This window comes from Pseudophryne corroboree, chromosome 6 (genome assembly GCF_028390025.1).
Source record: "Pseudophryne corroboree isolate aPseCor3 chromosome 6, aPseCor3.hap2, whole genome shotgun sequence".
Classification (NCBI taxonomy): Eukaryota; Metazoa; Chordata; class Amphibia; order Anura; family Myobatrachidae; genus Pseudophryne; species Pseudophryne corroboree.
Window position 1 is genome coordinate 376767991 of NC_086449.1, and position 20012 is coordinate 376788002.

The 20012-nt window shown below is 42.8% G+C and overlaps 1 protein-coding gene across 2 annotated transcripts in view; it reads right to left on the reverse strand.

Moving 5' to 3' along the window:
- The window catches only part of LOC134932375 (uncharacterized), a 287377-nt gene that overhangs the window by 227029 nt on the left and 40336 nt on the right, over positions 1-20012 (reverse strand). For both annotated transcript variants that reach the window (XM_063926742.1, XM_063926741.1), the window contains exons 2-3: positions 17406-17558; positions 11659-11780 (exon numbers count right to left, since the gene is read on the reverse strand). In XM_063926742.1, coding sequence (XP_063782812.1) covers positions 11659-11780; positions 17406-17558 — 275 coding nt within the window. The remainder of the gene's footprint in view (positions 1-11658; positions 11781-17405; positions 17559-20012) is intronic.

Genomic DNA, 20012 nt, shown 5'->3' on the forward strand with positions numbered 1-20012 from the left:
AACCTCTGTGTAGTGGTAGAGTGTAAATGCAACACAGTGTAACCTTATTAACTTCAAAGCTGTTTGAGCGTCACCGACGCTCTGAGAGTACTTAACACTATAAGAAATACACAGATACCTGGGCTTAGGGTCTAACGCCTTATATATATATATTATGGATGGTATGCTTGCAAAAGAATAATACAATACAATTATACACTACAATATAACATAGACTACCTAACCAGATAACTACACAGGAAATACAATACAATACAATACAATACTATTTAAGGGAAAATAAGAGAGAGAGGGGAAGAGAGAGAGAGAGAGAAATGGCTCACAATAACAAGAAGATCAATATGATTGCAGAGAAGCTTACACATGTGAGGAACAATCGCTGCGCAGTTATTCAATGCTGAGAATCTTTGTGGAGAAAATACTTGACCTTACCCATACTGGCTGTCCCTATTTACACAACCCTACAATACCGCATGGGACAGAAGCTAGACTCCATTTTGAGAAAACTCCCATGAAGACTGCAACACATGGTTGAAAGGGGGAGGGGAAAACACCCGGCAGCAGCCATTTTAGATTTGCAGGTCCAAACACATGGCACTCTCTACTACACCACAATCACATAGCAGAAGACACAAGACTCCATTTTATTCCAAAATGTCCAAGCCTCAGAACAATGCATATGTTCTGATTTTACAATTCCAAACCATCTAAATCACCTTTCACAATTTCAATCCAACTTCCTAGAACCATCTTATTCACTTTCACATTCCAAACAACTTCAGTATCTCAATAACCAGAGCATATTCATCACAAGACCAGATCACAATGTAACCACACATCTCAGCCTGCCATTGCTACCAACACATGTTCAAACGTAACTGCATGGTGGTATTTATGATTAACAAGATATATTATAACTAACCAGCACAATCTATTTTAAATCACCATAGGCAAACAAATACCACAAATACTATGCTACAGATTGTCTACTGTTCCAATTCATCACAGACTTCACAGAGTGTCAACACAAACACCCAACAATCACACAACCAAGTTACAATATCCTATTTAATCCAGCACCATTGACCTTAAAGCAATCTATCTAGATTTCCTTATCTAGCCATGTGAATTCAATACTTCGCCTTTAGTTTGTAGGTCAGTCCTGGGGATGTAGCCTCCATGCTGCTGGGTGCCAGGTAGCTGTGTGAGTGAGTGAGTGAGCCCTGTGATCTCCAGTGGGTATATCATACCCTCATTCCAGCTCTGGGGGTGTGTCAACAACAAGATGTGTGTGTGTGTCCCTCACAGCATGTGAGCCAGCTGCATCAGTGGCCTTGGTTATGCAAAACAATGGGTGATGACCAACACATTCCTGTCTTGTGGGAAGCTATTGTTTGGCGAATACTATCTCACTGTCTACTCTCAGTTGAGACAATGACATCTCAGCAATCATTCTTCTGGAGACAAATCCTAACCCATTGGTAAACACAGGTGTTGGCCCTCCTCATTGAGTCTCAAAGCTCAGTGTAATTAAAGGCTATTGTACTCAGTCTGCGGGAAAGATACTGATTTGGAATACAATTAATCTTCAATTACTATTCCTGTGCTTACCTATGTATAACACCATGTGAAGCCCTCACAACATGCAAACTATTGTTTGGGGGATCTCTAAGGTCAAAGAGCCATTTGAGACCCACTGATACCTGTTGGACTCAGGGGGATATTAACTTATAAAATACATTATATGTTTGAATTATGTAACGATTGAGTCGCACGCTGGGCACACAGAAACTCTACCGTAAATACGCATACCATGCGCCTGCGGGTGCCCGCGACTGTATGCGCACGTACGGGAGAGCGTACGCATGCGCAGCACGGACCTGTATGAGGTGCAAATATGGCAGTGTGCATAGTGATATTTTTCTGACTTTGACAGTCCACTCTTTGGCAGTCAACAATAACTGCCACTTCCTAAAACATTTCAAAAGGAGAAAAATATATGTCAAGTGTAAATACATTTCCATGGTTGGGTTGGGGAAGAGAAAGAGAAGGTGTGAAAAGGGTATGACCTAGTGAGATAGCAAAAGCATGTGTGTATGAATCCATGTTTGGGGGGTCATGTATCATCGTGCCGTACGTGTTTTAAATCAAGCTTCGAGGTATTGCGAAGTATACATTTGAATTCCTTCTTATCCCGTGGTACGGGTCTGTGGATGGGCTGTCACTTTACCGAGCTCTTTTCGGCTGTGGTTGTAACAAAATGGGGGAGCACATTTTAGTTGATGATACATGAATGGGGGAATATGTGATTGCCGATATCTGTGCCTGTATTCCCTATCGACTATGTGTATAATTACCTGAGGGTTGTAGAGATGAAGATAAGACATAATTACGGTAAATGCAGTGGTATTCTATGTCAGGTTAATGAACATTCGTCGATTGAGGTCTTGTTCGGTGTCTGTTGAATGCAGTCTTCTTTGTGCTTTTGCCCATTAGGTGCGAGCAAAAAGCTTCGTCAATGTCCATAGATGTACAAAAATGTTGGGCTAGCGTAATTTTAAAATTTCTAGGGAAACTGGGGCTCTATGGCAAAGTTCATCAAATCTCTGGGTATAAGGTTGTCAAAACTTCTTCTTTAATCCATCCGTTGTCTGTATACAGGATCATCAAACTCCTCGTCAAAAGTGGGTCTTTTTACCTAGGAGAAACCGGAAAAACAGGTGAAAGAAACGGACCGTATAATCGCATTTTCATCACATCATTGTTTCTACCGTTGGGTCATAAATCAAATCCATTGGAATTACAATTTCCCCACTCCTTAGACTCATTACCTCAGGTAGTACTTTTCCAATATAACACAATCCTTCTGAGTTTGGGGCAAGCCGCTCATACGCCTTTCTCCCGCATGTGAAATATGCATCATCGGGGAGAACATATGGGACTGAATATGTCATTACCATGTTACACATTTTCCATGTGAACTCTCCTAACCCTAATTCTCCCATCTGTCTAGTACACCTATCAGTTTGTACGATCTGTGCACTGTATCCTAGTGATACCTCTCCAACTCTCGTGATCCTATTTCCTAGGGTATACCTATATCGGAAAGATTTTCCTCTACTGGCTATGTGGCGTATAAGCTCTGTATCTGTGGGCATTCTATCTGCTCTATGCGAAAAGGTCATGGTTTGGTTACTCCATGACACTTCCCAATTTCCCGGCTTTCGGGGATTGGAGATGTTAAAACATAATAGGGACCTATCCACATGGTATTGGTGGAGCTTCAAACTAGGAGGGCTGGAGATATTAAACCTCCTGTCCACCGGTCTCCCACCACTTAACTCAAGTACCTCCCCCAACGTTAAAGGAAATGGTACTAGCCCTGATTTGCTATGACCTTGAGGTACTTGAGAGCATACCCAACAATCTGTCTTATTTAACACACTACCCACTAAGGAGTGATAGTCACTCAATGGATGCCGGTCCATGTGGATATTAAAACTGGATTGGCATTTCTTAATGCACCCATCCTCCACTACGTTGTCACAGAGCCTACAGATACAGTTTTCTTCAACTAACAATCCCCCACAATGTTTACAAATAACATGGCTGCTAGATTGTTTCCGGTACTCGCCTTTGCTTGGTGGTTGTGTTGCTATTGGAAATTTACACCTCCGTCTCAGTCATCGGAACCTTTCTGGATCCTTTCTCGACCTCACTGGTACTCTCGCCGGAACAGACTGTTCTGGTTAACATCATGGTCAACAGGAAAATCCGGGTCACAGTCTCTTGGGGCAAGTCCATCTTACAGGAGGAGAAAAGAAGAAATTTGTAATGGGGGTACAGGAAAACAGTTTGAGGGGGAGAGAAACTTGTCACGATAATTAAGTTCTCTAGTCTTGTTGTTCTTCTTGTTCTGCTGTCATCTCAAAGGTGCTGTCTCTCAGTCTTCCAAACGAACATTCCGATGATGCAATATTCCTTCCAAATCAGCGATCTCTCTGTAAGGAGCAAAAATCTTGCATTACCATTTGTCTAACTGATGTGTGACATACCATCTTTTAAACATGAAAACATGAGTGAGAAGAGAGAGGAAACAAAAAAAAAAACAAAAGAGAGAGAGAACAATTTATATGCATATATAACATAACACATCAATAAACAGCAAAAAAAAAAGAAACATTTTTCAAACATAAACATTTTCTAAAACATTGTCAGATCATCAGGCTGTCATATCTACATGTCCCATGGTTTCCTTGCGCAGTCCCTCCCCCCAGCACTTCCATATTCCATTGTCTGTATCTGGCCAGAATACATTGGTGCGGATAGGTCATGCTGGGGTTTGGTAGACTTCTGCAAAGACCAAGCATATATGCAATGTTTGAATCCTACCAATAATCGTCAGAGGTGGGGAGAGAGAAAAAGAAAACATTTCACAGATACATTTACAACGTTTCACCCGGTCATTCCTGTGTCTTCAGGGAATGACCTCCCAATTTATTAACCGTTACCTCAGGCTTACCATCAGTCCTAATGATCACCTTTCCTGACTATATATTATGGGTGTGGCCCAAAATTCTTCCTATATGATCCCTGTTTATAACTTGGTGTGTCCTAACTTTTGCTCATTTTCATGTCTAGGGGGTCTGACTTTATGTGGGCTGTTGCAGTTACTGGCATAATGCCCTTCTCTTCTACAATGATAACAAACCCTGGGTTTCCTCCAAGTGTCAATGACCTGAGGTTTTGGTTGATTTGATGCCTCCTCAAACGCTCGGATGCTCATCGCCATCAACCGCTTTCCCTGTGCTTCCCTGCTTCCTTGGATATCATGGTTATGTCGTTGTCTAGGGCGTTGATATACCTTCTGTGAATCTTTGATCATACACTTAGATCTTTCCTAGGATCTGGGAAATCAGACATGATTGATCTCAATTCTGTCCGGGACCAGGGATGGCGCATTGCACTGTCCTTGACGGGAATGATTCCCTGATCGTCAGTCTTCCCATTGGGGACTGTGATCACCCTGACAGGACTAAACTCAATTACATCACCTTGTTTTGGTCTTACAATATGGGGTACATTTGTTTGTGCGTGATATAAAACATTGTACGTACCTGTGGACACGACCTCACCTGACCCTCCGTTAGGGGGTTTGATTATTGCCTTTACCGATTTGGTCGCGTCCACCTGGATGTCTTGTGTGATGGCTGCTGGAAGAGGTGCAGACATCGTTCTGGGCTCACTTTCTTGTTGGTAATCCTGAGGGAAGTTTAACATGGGGTGCGACTTGCACAGGTTAACATTTGTGATTTTTATACATTTATACATTTGTTACTTTCGTTCTTAATACAGTTACTAAGTGCATTTTTATCATACAACATTGTGCCATTTCTCTGCAACCATAATCCTCTCCATTGCCATGTCTCTCCTCTCAAGATGAAAGTTAGGTATGTAAGTTACATTTCTTTGCATTTCACTTTCCTGTTGCCATAACTGCAAACAATCATAATGCTTGATTCGTCTCTTTGCTGATTTAATGAGACATATCCTTCTCCTTAAATTCGTTAACACTTCTGTGCTGAAGCTACCTACTCTTGGGAATTTCTCCCCGTCATGTACTGTCATTCTCTCCCATTCATCACATAAAGCTTCAGTGTGACTTCCGTATTTCTCACACATTACATACCTTGCCGACCCGACTGGTCGGTTCACTGAATCAACCCGAACCGAGGTTGATCGCCCCCTACCTGAACAAGTGGCCCCCATAGTTCGAAGGTGTTGCTTTATTCAGCCAACCCTTACGCAAACCAAAATGTTCAAAATAGGCTGACGGTGGCGGTTTACCGAGTACCCCACTCACTCGCCCACGCCGACCAATACGACCTGATCACACCGATATGGTGCTGGCGTACTCGACCCAGGGCCCCTGCGACCTGAACGTCTATTTACTGGAACCTGTGAGGGTGATCCGAAGAACACTTACTCTTTCCAGTAACTATTGGTTGTTGGATAGTTCCTGAGTGAGCAGCGAACCTCCCTTAAAATAAAAAAATTACACAAATCACGTTAGAATGTACAAATAGCGTTTATGACCTTCGTACACAAATAGTACCGGTCAGGTTTACTAATGTACACAATTACGTGCGGTCCAATCGTTCAGCACATAAGCAACTAATCTTATGTACGGAGCGACCAGTGGAATCGAAAATTACGGCTGCGAATTCCTTCAGCCAGAGCTTGTATGGCCTATATGGGTGTTGCACCAACCCTTTCTTGGTGTTGTGCCTGTGGACTGTATAGCGGACTTCCTTGTCTGCTGTACCTAAACCTGCTGGTCTGCTATGACCTCCTGGTCTGTTACAGTATGACCTCCTGGTCTGCTACACTCTAATGCTCAAATTGTATGTTTTAACCAGGGATGCCTCCCTAGCCACCATGTACGTCACTTACACGCATGTACCTCACGAGAACTCGACTTTTCTTGTGGTTCAACCTCAAAATTGTATATAAACACACTCACTCACCACATGTACACTTTTGTTTCTATTTCTATTTCTGCGCAGAAATTTTCTTTAGACCAGATGTGTTGTGAATTTGGAGAAGGATCTGTTAATCTAAATTTCGGACACTAAAATAGACTTGCGCTACTTACCACGTTGCCACCTTTCCGCCTGTTGCAATAACACTATCGTGTGATTTGAGTTACGTGGGCGTACCCGTACGCTCCGTTGCGTAATATACGCTGCGTGCGTCGGCCTTTGTGTTGCGTTCGCGAGTCTCAGTCTTTTGTTAGAGACACGTGTACGCTGGCCACAAAAATACAATTAGCACGTTTATCAAATGTAGATGATCTTTAACTGTAATCATCTACCAAGCACCACACAGGTCTTTCCTTGTATCTCAGGTAAAGCTGTGCGTGTGTCTTACAATTTACCCCTTAATGTATTACTTTTACACTTTAACTATTTAAATAGCGACAAATCTCTTAGCACGTTTATCAATTCAAATGGCAAACAGGAAGGTGAGATATGTGAAAGTACACAGATGAAAATGCAATTCTAAATTTAATCTAATAACATACATTGATGTAAGCACACGCATATAGATTTTACATATAAGTACCAATCACTATTACTTATGATTGACTATGATATAGATTAAATAAATGCATTAAAAAACTCATTAAATGATGATTTCTTTTTGACAATGGATGGCTGATTATTTCCTGAGTCAACTGAAAATCAGCCGTTCAAAAAAAAATAAAAAATTTTGACCTTCCCAAAATGGCCGCTGCTCCTCCCCCTTCCACCTCCATGAGGGTCACACAAAATGGTGGACAGACCATGCGGCCTCTCCTGCCATAAAGAAAATCACCATGCTAGCTCCCAAAGTAACTTTTAAATGTACTTTTAAACCTACTTAAACAGATAAACAATCTAATCTTAATCAAACACGATATGATCCATTTGAACCTGGTTTTGCGACAATAAAAATACATTTTAGCATCTTAAATATTATGAGAAACGCCTTGTCCCTTAAAATTTCCTATCAGCGTCTTACTGATACCACAATACATTAACGTGGAGGTTTGTTTTTGTTTTTTTCTTTCAGCATTTTGCGAGATGTCCATCATTAGCCGGTCAATTACAGCCGCGTTTGTAATGTACAGTGCATCATTAAGATCGTGATATCGCGGACCAGAGCCCCCATCTAACAAAGCTAAATATTTATCTTATTAAATACACGTTAAAGGTTAAAGAACACAGTACGCAATTGGCGCAAAAAGTACCGCAAGGGTACTCCCTTAACTATACCTTAAGGAATGTACTTATACTGTAAACCTCTGTGTAGTGGTAGAGTGTAAATGCAACACAGTGTAACCTTATTAACTTCAAAGCTGTTTGAGCGTCATCGACGCTCTGAGAGTACTTAACACTATAAGAAATACACAGATACCTGGGCTTAGGGTCTAACGCCTTATATATATATTATGGATGGTATGCTTGCAAAAGAATAATACAATACAATTATACACTACAATATAACATAGACTACCTAACCAGATAACTACACAGGAAATACAATACAATACTATTTAAGGGAAAATAAGAGAGAAAGAGGGCAAGAGAGAGAGAGAGAGAGAGAGAAATGGCTCACAATAACAAGAAGATCAATATGATTGCAGAGAAGCTTACACATGTGAGGAACAATCGCTGCGCAGTTATTCAATGCTGAGAATCTTTGTGGAGAAAATACTTGACCTTACCCATACTGGCTGTCCCTATTTACACAACCCTACAATACCGCATGGGACAGAAGCTAGACTCCATTTTGAGAAAACTCCCATGAAGACTGCAACACATGGTTGAAAGGGGGAGGGGAAAACACCCGGCAGCAGCCATTTTAGATTTGCAGGTCCAAACACATGGCACTCTCTACTACACCACAATCACATAGCAGAAGACACAAGACTCCATTTTATTCCAAAATGTCCAAGCCTCAGAACAATGCATATGTTCTGATTTTACAATTCCAAACCATCTAAATCACCTTTCACAATTTCAATCCAACTTCCTAGAACCATCTTATTCACTTTCACATTCCAAACAACTTCAGTATCTCAATAACCAGAGCATATTCATCACAAGACCAGATCACAATGTAACCACACATCTCAGCCTGCCATTGCTACCAGCACATGTTCAAACGTAACTGCATGGTGGTATTTATGATTAACAAGATATATTATAACTAACCAGCACAATCTATTTTAAATCACCATAGGCAAACAAATACCACAAATACTATGCTACAGATTGTCTACTGTTCCAATTCATCAGACTTCACAGAGTGTCAACACAAACACCCAACAATCACACAACCAAGTTACAATATCCTATTTAATCCAGCACCATTGACCTTAAAGCAATCTATCTAGATTTCCTTATCTAGCCATGTGAATTCAATACTTAGCCTTTAGTTTGTAGGTCAGTCCTGGGGATGTAGCCTCCATGCTGCTGGGTGCCAGGTAGCTGTGTGAGTGAGTGAGTGAGCCCTGTGATCTCCAGTGGGTATATCATACCCTCATTCCAGCTCTGGGGGTGTGTCAACAACAAGATGTGTGTGTGTGTCCCTCACAGCATGTGAGCCAGCTGCATCAGTGGCCTTGGTTATGCAAAACAATGGGTGATGACCAACACATTCCTGTCTTGTGGGAAGCTATTGTTTGGCGAATACTATCTCACTGTCTACTCTCAGTTGAGACAATGACATCTCAGCAATCATTCTTCTGGAGACAAATCCTAACCCATTGGTAAACACAGGTGTTGGCCCTCCTCATTGAGTCTCAAAGCTCAGTGTAATTAAAGGCTATTGTACTCAGTCTGCGGGAAAGATACTGATTTGGAATACAATTAATCTTCAATTACTATTCCTGTGCTTACCTATGCATAACACCATGTGAAGCCCTCACAACATGCAAACTATTGTTTGGGGGATCTCTAAGGTCAAAGAGCCATTTGAGACCCACTGATACCTGTTGGACTCAGGGGGATATTAACTTATAAAATACATTATATGGTTGAATTATGTAACGATTGAGTCGCACGCTGGGCACACAGAAACTCTACCGTAAATACGCATACCATGCGCCTGCGGGTGCCCGCGACTGTGAGTATGCGCACGTACGGGAGAGCGTACGCATGCGCAGCACGGACCTGTATGAGGTGCAAATATGGCAGTGTGCATAGTGATATTTTTCTGACTTTGACACCCCCCAGTGCTACCATTCTCTCAAAGACGGTATACAGTCTATAGGTCTACAGTCAATAGGTCGACATATGGTAGACATATTTTTAAAGGGTTTTTTTTTTTTTTTTTTTTTTTTTTACAGCTTTGCTGCATTTACTATCCATGTCAGCAACTATTACCTTTAGTAACCTTGGGGCAGATGTATTAAGCCTGGAGAAGTGATAAAGCAGTGATAAGTGCAAGGTGAAAAAGCACCAGCCAATCAGCTCCAATATGTAAATAGACAGTTAGTGCAGATTGACTGGTGCATTTTCACCTTGCACTTATCACTGCATTGTCACTTTTCCAGGCTTAATACATCTGCCCTCGTGGCGATTGATGCAAGCCCGAAGCGTGGCGAGCAAAGCATTTCATCAAATTGACTAACCGTGTCACAAAATATCACCATTAGTAACCTTGTGGTGAGCGAAGCGGAGCGAGTCCGGGAGGGGATGCATTTCTACTAACTGGCGTAAAAAAAATTAAAAAAAAAGGGAGAACAATCTCCCCCCCCCCCCGTTTAAAAACGCCCAATTATTTTTTGGTGTCAACCTAATGACAGTATCTTTATTAATGTCCATCTTCTGTATCACAACCCTCAAAAAGAGTTGCAGTGAAGTCACAATGCAGTGAAAGAAACAGATACACACCAGAATTAAGGTCCACGTGACTAAAGGCTATTCATTTCATGAAAGTTGACACATTATCCAGGGGTGGGCAATTATTTTAGCTGGGGGGTCACTTAACGCTTTCCAGTGAATATTCGAGGGCCGCACACAAAATGCAGTGTTTCTGATGTAACTCCAGGTACCCCCCTCCCCATATACGTGTGTCGTCATCCCCCCCAAATATGCATTACATATTTATTAATAAATTAATAATGGGGACAGGCCAAAATAAAGGGAAATGTCTAAATAAAATAAACAGAAGAGCCTTCATTCAAGGACAGAAACCACTATAAAGCAAATAATAAATAAAAAAAAAGTGATGAAAACAAAAAATATATAGTATACTCATTGGGCACAGTTACCAGCTCCTTCCCCTCTCCCCCTCCCTCCTTGGCCACAGTTATCAGCGCCCCCCCCCCCCCCCCTCCTTGGGCTCAGATACCAGCTCCCCCTTCCTCCTTCTGCACACTTAGCAGCCCCCTCTCCACATACTGGGCAGACCTAGCACCCTCATCCTGTTGCCATCCGCCAGCCATTCAAACACGGATGCCACGGTACCTTAACGATCCAGTAACAAGTCCGCAGCGTGTGCATCAGCTGCATTCAAGCCTCCCGCTTCCGTGTCCTGCGTTTGGCTTCACCCCCAACTCCATCCGGCTCTAACAAGGTCCTTCTGTGCAGCTACTGTACACCCGGCTGCACTAGTGACATCATCTAGACGCGATTGCAGCGACTTGGAGCTATTGTAGCGCAATGACAAGCAGCCCCTCAGGCCGCTTGTCATTACACAGTGGTAGGAGGCAGCGGGCCGGGCAGGATCTGTTTGCGGGCCGTAGTTTGCCCACCCCTGCATTATCAGTGTTTTGAAGCAGATGGGAAAGTGACATCATCAGGGTCTGCTACATTCATGCCCGACACTCTGGATATTCCAGATAAAAAGGGCTATTACATAATATATAGCAACATATTTAAAACTACTAAAAACATTTATAAGACTACTCCATCTATCCCTATGCACGACTTACAGAACAGTACTGTATATTTAGAAGCTTTTTGGGTTATAGTTTGCAATATAACAGGTACCGGTAGTTTAGAATCATCAGCTTTTGGTTGTCGTTTTACCCGAAATATTTAAAGTATATGGGGCAACAGTAGTGTTTACGTAAATAGAAAATAACAGTGAATTATTGTAACTCACCTTATAGTTGTTAGACAATTTAAGAGCTTCCACCTCATTCTCAGCAGTTATGGTGGTTTTAACAAGACAGAGATCACACACTTCCTCTGAGTGATGACAGCAGGTTGGGGTTGAGGCAGCCCCTACAAGAAAGGGCATGATAATCACTTCAATACAGATAGTAAATTGTCTAAACATAACAGCAAGGGGCTTATTCGGCGTAAAAACATGCAAATTGATGTGAACACCCAAGGAGGTGGGGGGAGGGGGGGGGGGGGAGACCCTGTCTACAAGCAGATTTTATTGCAACTTACATTTGCAACTGGAAAGGCAGGATGTAGCTAAACACAGGTTAAGTCCGAGGTTCACAAACGCAGTCCTCAAGGCACCCCAACAGTCCAGGTCTTAGGCACAGGTTACTTAATAAGCACTTCAATTTGATTTAACCATCTGTGCTCAGCCATGGAAGGCCTTAAACCTGGGCCATTAGGCTGCTTTGAGCTTTGTCTTAGGGAACCTCTGGGTTAAGTACAGTAAGGGTGTGATTGAGTCATTCACTGGTGATTGCCCTGCATAATGATGCAGATATGTCTAATTGCACAAGTCCTTGTATGGACAAACTACAAAGTTCTCATGGCCTTGTTGGGTGTATCTGATGCACACGTGACAAACCTGATGCATGTGCTACTGGTGGACAGCTGGACTAATCAGCATAAGTGGGTCAATACACTACAGTTATGCACAACTTTCATGGGGGGGGGGGGGTTTAAAAAAAAACAACGCACAACACATCTTGTCATCACGCAAAACGATTAGGTAAAGCCCAAGCTGTACCCCTGGCTCATATAAAAAGCACCAATAACATGAGTCATTTACATTTGCTGCTGACATTCCATTCCATCAGTGGTCTAGCAGGGTGTCAATGTGCCCTTACACCAACTATCTCACAATAACAAGGTCTGGCAATTTTTTTTGTAATTTCAACTCCCAGGGGTAAAGGCCCATATAGATGAGCTGATGTGGGAGAGATGTGTGCTGAGCGAACCACTCAGCACGTCTCTCCCCCCCACTCAGCACAGCGCGATGTGTGCTGAGCGTGCAGGGGGAGACGGGGAGCCGCTCATATCACCCAGCGGGTGAAGTGAGCGACCTGCTAGATTGGCTTGCACGGCAGGCCAATCTAGCACCAGCGATAGCGATGCGCTATCGCTGTAGGGGGTACACACGGAGCGATGCTGCTTAAATTCTAAGCAATCTAGTCAGATTGCTTAGAATATCGCTCCGTGAGTACCACCCTTAAGAGTTATTTGGCCTTTATGTAAAACTTTCAGCAGAAAGCAACAAGTAATGGCACAGTTGGCCGAAGGCCACCTCCTCTAATCACAAAGTCTGCAGACTGGTGAATAGGAATGGAGATCTAACAGAAGAAGTGTCTCCCTACACAAAATATCAGTCCCTCAGTTCTGATTCTTTGAACACCACTTACTGTCAGTGGAAATATCTGGTCTGTTAGAGTTCAAAATAACATTCCATGCCTCTTATAAATAGCCTTTGAATTCTGCCATAGAAGCACAGCATCAAACTTTCAGACCATGAGACGCATCTATGTCTTTGTGACAACAGATTAAGCTACAGGAGCATATGGTAGTGATGATTCAACTACACAGTAGCAGTCAGAGTGGTCAGCACCGTTTCCATCTTTATCACTATTTGGAAATGGTCTGGTATATCCATTTCCGAAAGACTAAGGGCCAAATTCAATTATCAGAGAAAAAATTATGGTAATTTCGTCATAAATTTCAATTCACAATCTCTGAGCAGGTGAAAAATTGGGACAAGTCCCTATTTAAGATAAAAATTTCAGATTTGGTTCAGGACAATAATGACAATTTTTAGGGTCACAGTGCAAGATTATGGAAATTGGGGTACAAGGTATGGGACAGGTATATTGGGGTGTTTAATGAGTGGGACAAGTGTTTTTAGGATTGCAGGTAGGAGTAGGGTTAACACCTCATCCCTTTAATTCTGGACACATTAATAACACAGGTTCTGAAGCCGATTAAAACCAGGTGAAATGAAGTCTTGAAGTCAGCCAGCCACAGAACCTGTGTAATTAATATATGTCCAGAATTAAAAGGGATGAGGTGGTAACTCTAGGTGGGAGTAATCTTTTTTGGGTACCTTTAATCAAAGTGGCATAAAATGACCCAAATCTAGACTAACCATTATGTACCCCCAATTTAATTCCAGCACTTATTTTGATGAAAAACACTTAATTTTTTTCCCTTTAAAAAAAAAAAAAAAATGCATTTAACAGCCAGATGGCTCAATTTAAGTGCCCGAAACACTATTATAACCAATAATAAACTTCTATACTGTTGACAGATGTTAGTTTAGCTTTTTTTTGTTTTTGTTTTTTGGGGGGCTGGGAAGACAGGAGACTGTAATGGGTACAGGCAGAATTACCCAGTTTTTCCCTGCCAGGAACAATTTTTGCTGTAATCCAAATTTTACACATCTTTTCAATTGAATAGAAGAGTCGTGGGAGGGTTTCTTAATTCAGCAAGCAAGAAACACTGCAGATGGCAACTCTGAAAAGCTGTTTAATCAATAAACCCCCTAGTGTTAGAATAAAAACAAACATACAGGATCATAGGAAATTATTCTGTCGTCGTTGTAGGAGTAAGGTTACTGGACAATTTGTCCCTAAGATTTTAAACAGACTATGGGGTGTAATTCCAAGTTGATCGCAGCAGGAAATGTTTTAGCAGTTGGCCAAAACCATGTGCACTGCAGGGGGGGGAGGCAGATATAACATTTGCAGAAAGAGTTAGATTTGGGTGGGTTATTTTGTTTCTGTGCAGGGTAAATACTGGCTGCTTAATTTTTACACTGCAAATTAGATTGCAGATTGAACACACCACACCCAAATCTAACTCTCTGCACATGTTAGATCTGCCTCCCCTGCAGTGCACATGGTTTTGCCCAATTGCTAACAGAATTCCTGCTGCGATCAACTTGGAATTACCCCCATGGTCCGGATGTAATGACGCCACAGTTCGGTGGCCATGCGGGATGCCAGCCGAACAGTGGGGGATATTCAATTTGGCCCGGGGTGCCGGGTGATAAGTATCGGCCGGTGGGGGCTATTTAATTGGCCCCGATAAGCCGGCGCGTGCCGCGGCTTATCGGGGGTTTTGCTTCACCTGCCTCCGGCAGGCGAAGCAAAATGCCCGATAACAGCCCCGTTTTCAACCGAAAACGGGGCTGTTTCACCCGAAAACACACAGGTTTCACTGAACCTGTGTGTTTTCGGGTGTAAGAGGACTTGTTACCGGCCGAGCAAATTAAATAGCCCGACCGCAGCACCCGAAGAAACATCGGGGGTTTTTACTCCCGATGTCTCTTCGGACCAAATTGAATATCCCCCTATGACTTTTTTTTAAAGGTGCAACCACTTACAAGGCAAAACCAAGGAAGGAAAGGAAGGGAGGAAGGAAAGGGGACGGAAAAGGAAGGAAAGAAGGAAGGGGAAGGAAGGAGAAAAAAGAAAAACACTGTTTTCACCCAGCATCCCACACAACCGCCATTCCATCCAGCCCTATGGCTCAATTTTGGTGCAGAAGTGTAATACAGGGTTAGGAACTAATAATGCCAACCAACCCACTATAGCGCCAAAAGAAGCCTGTTGTCAAGGCCACTAGTTTCTTCAGGTGGGAATACCTTTTGCTGGTAAGAAATGTTAAAATGCACAACTTAATTGCTAAAAGATAAAATAAAAAAAAACAACAAAACAAAAAAGCAACTCCCAAGTGTCTAGATCACTAGAGTTAAACGGCATAGCAATAGAAATCTACACAAGTGTGTCAGGAAGGCACGTGCCCACAAGCCCACGTTATATTAGAAACACTGACTGTCCAATTAGCTGCCAGGCCAATGCAGCCCAGTACAGAAGTGACATGGCTGTGAGCATGGGTTCGTTATGATATATCAGCCGCCGGGATGCCAGCCGTCAGTATACAGACAACGGCATCCTGGACGCCAGTATGCTAGCACCATGGTGAGCACAAACCATCCCCTTACGCTTGCCACGGTTCTATTCCCACTCTACGGTGGTTGCGGACACCCACGGGGAGTAGCCAGTTAGCTGGGATGCCGGTGTCTGTATCCCGACTGCCAGCAACCTCACTGCATCCCATGAGCACAATCAGCTGCACATTGCCCATTAACAAATATGGGCAGCCTGCCATTCTTGTTTGTGTAGTGCACAGAGTGCCCCTTACATCTGCTCTACTGCTGATCCTTCAGGTAAGTTGTGCCTGAGCACTTTTGTCCCCTGCTTCTTGCCCAGTAGCCTCACCAGCCTATTTCTCCTTACCTATCCTTACAATGCTTCTCTTCTGTGTGCCTGTCTCCAAGAATTTTCTACAATTTTTTTTTTTTTTTTAAATAGATCCCTAAAGGTAATAAAGAATTACAATTATCTTAAAATTATCTTAGAATTTTTGTCCTCAAATTTAATTAAGCATACTTTGCAATCCGTGAATTCTTTATGTATGCATGCATGTTTTCTACAGCAAATGTACAAGTGAATAGACGCTTGGCATGAATATGCGTGTGCATGTTAGCATCTTATCAAACTTTTTTTTTTGTCCAGCAGGTTCTAAAAGGACCATTTTACTAAAGACAGAACTTGGCTTGTTGCGATAAATATACATTTTTCTTACCCAAAACATCATGTTTTGCCTTTAATAAATAGTGCCCTTTCAAAACCCACCAGGAAGAAACATATCTATTGCTTCACTATCATTTGCCCACTTTTCCACTGTCCCTTCACAGCAAACGTTTCCCGTTGCCCTGCACCTTCTTCCAATTCTCCCCTCTTTTCACCCATTACTTTCCGCTGTTTACAACAGTCCCATACCTCCCAACTTGCCGGCATCCAAGGAGGGACTTCAGCGCGCGCCCGTAATTAGGGGGTGTGGACTACCAGAAAGGGGCATGGCTTCCCATTTTCGTCATTATGGGGGCATGAACAGCGCTGAGAGCTGCTAGCCATGCCCCCTGTCCCTCTCTGCCAGGAATAGATGCTGTGCACATGCGCACAGCGTCTATTCACCGCTGGAATGACCGGGAGGGATCTCCCAACTGCCCCCCCACCCGCGGGACACTGCGAGCCGCGGGTGGGACAGCCCGTGAAAAACGGGACTGTCCCGCCAAAATCAGGACAGTTGGGAGGTATGCAGTATATGTTCAATGTCACAACTGAGCGGAAGATGGCAGGTATGTTCAATCTTCTAATTTTACAGAGCAACTGAATAGTATTGTAAGCTGTTAAAAATATTTTGTGTGTCCTATTTATCAAGCTGAAACCCCTATTGGCACCTTGCCATTAAAGAAATATCGATTTAACAAAGAGCCAAATGTCCACTCATCGGTAAAACAGTTTTTGCTGATGGTAGGGCATTTTCCCTTCTATACATCACAGGGCTATCACCAAGTATAATATTGTTATAGCTGGTGATACCCTGTTGGCGGCAGCTTTCACTTAAACCTGCCGAGGATTACCTAAGAATATTTGGCCAGTATTACGGCTGTACTTGAACTTCTGTAATACCTGTTGTGTTACCATTGCTCCTGCTTATGGACCAGTACTGTGGCATATTTTAGCTTGAGGAGTGAGCACAGCCTTGATTTCCTGGACTTTGCCATCATGACTTGCTGCACTATTCCTCACATAACTGTCCTAATACATATATTTAACTCACCAGGACACAGTCTTGGGGTGAGCAAACTGTGCTGATGTGATCCAGAATGAGTGTCTACCAGATCGCTCTGGACAATCACGGCACAGTGTCTGTCACATAGGGACCCCCTTCGATGGTGAGCATCGGTGCGATGATCAAACTCACGTGGGAAGTCTGCAATGGGATAAAAATAGATCACTAAAAACCACACACAGTAAACAATTATTGTCAAATTGAATTTCTCAAAACCAATGCAAATCCATCTTTACATTTTTAGTAGAATCAAACAGCATCTTAAAATTATTATTCACTCTAGTCAAAGGAAAAATAATTCTACGGCCGGTATCCAATTTACCACCACTACTGAATTCACTGGGGGTATCCAATTAACCCCAATACCCGGCACTTATCGGGCATTATGGTTCAGGTTCCTCAAGCACGCAAAGCATAATCCCTGATAAAAAAATAAAAAATAAAATTACATTAAAGTCTGTTAAGAAAAAACACATGAGCCCGGATACTTATCCCAGATCCTGTGTTATTGGCCCAAAATGGGGCAATTTTCAGTCGATAAAAACGGCCTATAATTAGACCGACAATGGCCATCAGCAAAAAACATTTCGCCATCAACCCATTTTTATCAGCCGAAAAGTTAGCGCAATTACTTGGACACAACCCTAGTTATGTTACTAGAATACTGGGGGTCAATCAGAGTTGATCGCTCGCTAGCTAGTTTTAGCATCCGTGCAAACGCTATGCCGCCGCCCACTGAGGAGTGTATTTTAGCAGAAGTGCGAACGCCTGTGCAGCAGAACTCTGCAAAAACAGTTTGTGCAGTTTCTGAGTAGCTCTGAACCTACTCAGCGCTTGCGATCACTTCAGCCTTTTCGTGTCCGGATTTGACGCCAAACACCCGCCCAGCGAACGCCAAGCCACACCTGCAATTTTTTTAGACACGCCTGAAAACGGTCAGTTGACACCCAGAAACGCCCCCTTCCTGTCAATCTTCTTGCAGCAGTCAGTGCTACTGAAAACTTTGGTAGAACCTGTGCACAACCACAACAGGCTTTGTACCCGTAAGTCGCGCATGCGCAGAAATGCAGTTTTTTTAGCCTGATCACTGCGATCAACTCGGAAATGACCCCCATTGTGTCCCCCATAGCAGTTGCACTGGAGAACAAATTGTTTAGTGTACACAAAACTAATTTGAAAAATATTGAGATTTAAACCTGTATGATCAATAATTGTTGAAGTGTTACAAAAGTGTCACATAAGCTCACATGGTTCAATGTGATGGGAGAAAAGAAAAACCAACAGCCCTTTCCATTCACAAGGTACTAATCTATTGGTCCTGCTACTGTAAAATAGACCAGATAACAGCAGTCATGTGTGTCTTGTTAATAAAAAGAAAATTACCAAGTAATCTCTCAGGTCTGATGACAGGATGATACTTAAAAATGCTCATGATGTGGTTTAAAAAAATAAAATAAATACATTTCAGCAGCCATGAATTACAGTATTTTGTTCAGACTCTGCCAACCCATGTTAGTAAGCAATAACAGATCTCAGATCTGCATTGCACTCGCTTCTTTCTCACGGCTGAGCCCATATGCAGCCATGCGCACAACCAACTATCTGCTTACATTCTCACTCCAGCCAACTTACCACCATTTCTTTCAACCTTGGGGGGCCATTAGTTGCATAGTCAATGCGATCTGGGCGCAATAAGAGTACCCAGGATTGCACTACAATATGCAATTATAACAGCGGGATGTAAGATCTGGCACCCGCAAGGACAGGGGCTCCTGCGATGTGCTCAGTGATCTGCCGATGCTCCTGCGTATGTAAGGTCCGACTCCCACTGACCACACATGCACGGCAGCCATTTCCGTGGAGGGTTCCAGGGCACCCTCCAAAAGTACATCTGCTGTGTGGACCCCACATGCTACAGCGGGCTACCACTGTCAGATGGTGGTAGCCAATCTCCATAATGATTTGCATTCTGGAAATTGGCAAATCTGCCAGCAACGCATTCGCCCCATTGAACCCTATAGAGGTTGCAGCTGCCGGCAAGAATGGAGCGATCACAGCAGATAGAAAAACATATCTGCTGTGTCCCTCAAATATACATTCGGGGGGATACTTAATATTTGCAGTCATCCCCCACCAGGTGTTTTCAGGGATTAAGCCACAAATGGACAATGAAAAATGGGCCTATTAGTCACATATCACCTTCTCCTGTGTACTTTGGAACAAGAGATTTGTTTGCAAATAGCCATTTCTAGGTCTCCTAACCCTCTTTACCATTACAGGAATGGGAGAAACTGCAGATCTCCAGACTAGATGAAAATGTCAGGATTTACTACAGTACCCATGGGACACCCCTCCAAATGAAAAATATGCATTTAGAGGTGTTTAAACAGCAAAAGCTATGCCATTTTGTCTGAAAGTTATAAAAATGTGTTTCATTATGTAGGACATATGTTGAAGTGTATTGTAGGGAAAAGACTTTTTGAACTTGCAAATAAGATTTTGCAAGGGTTAGGCTGCGAGGAAGGGAGGTCAAGTGCTGTTTCACACTGGCAGAGTAGCGGCGCTCGGCAAAATACCGCCCTTTTCTGCTGTGGC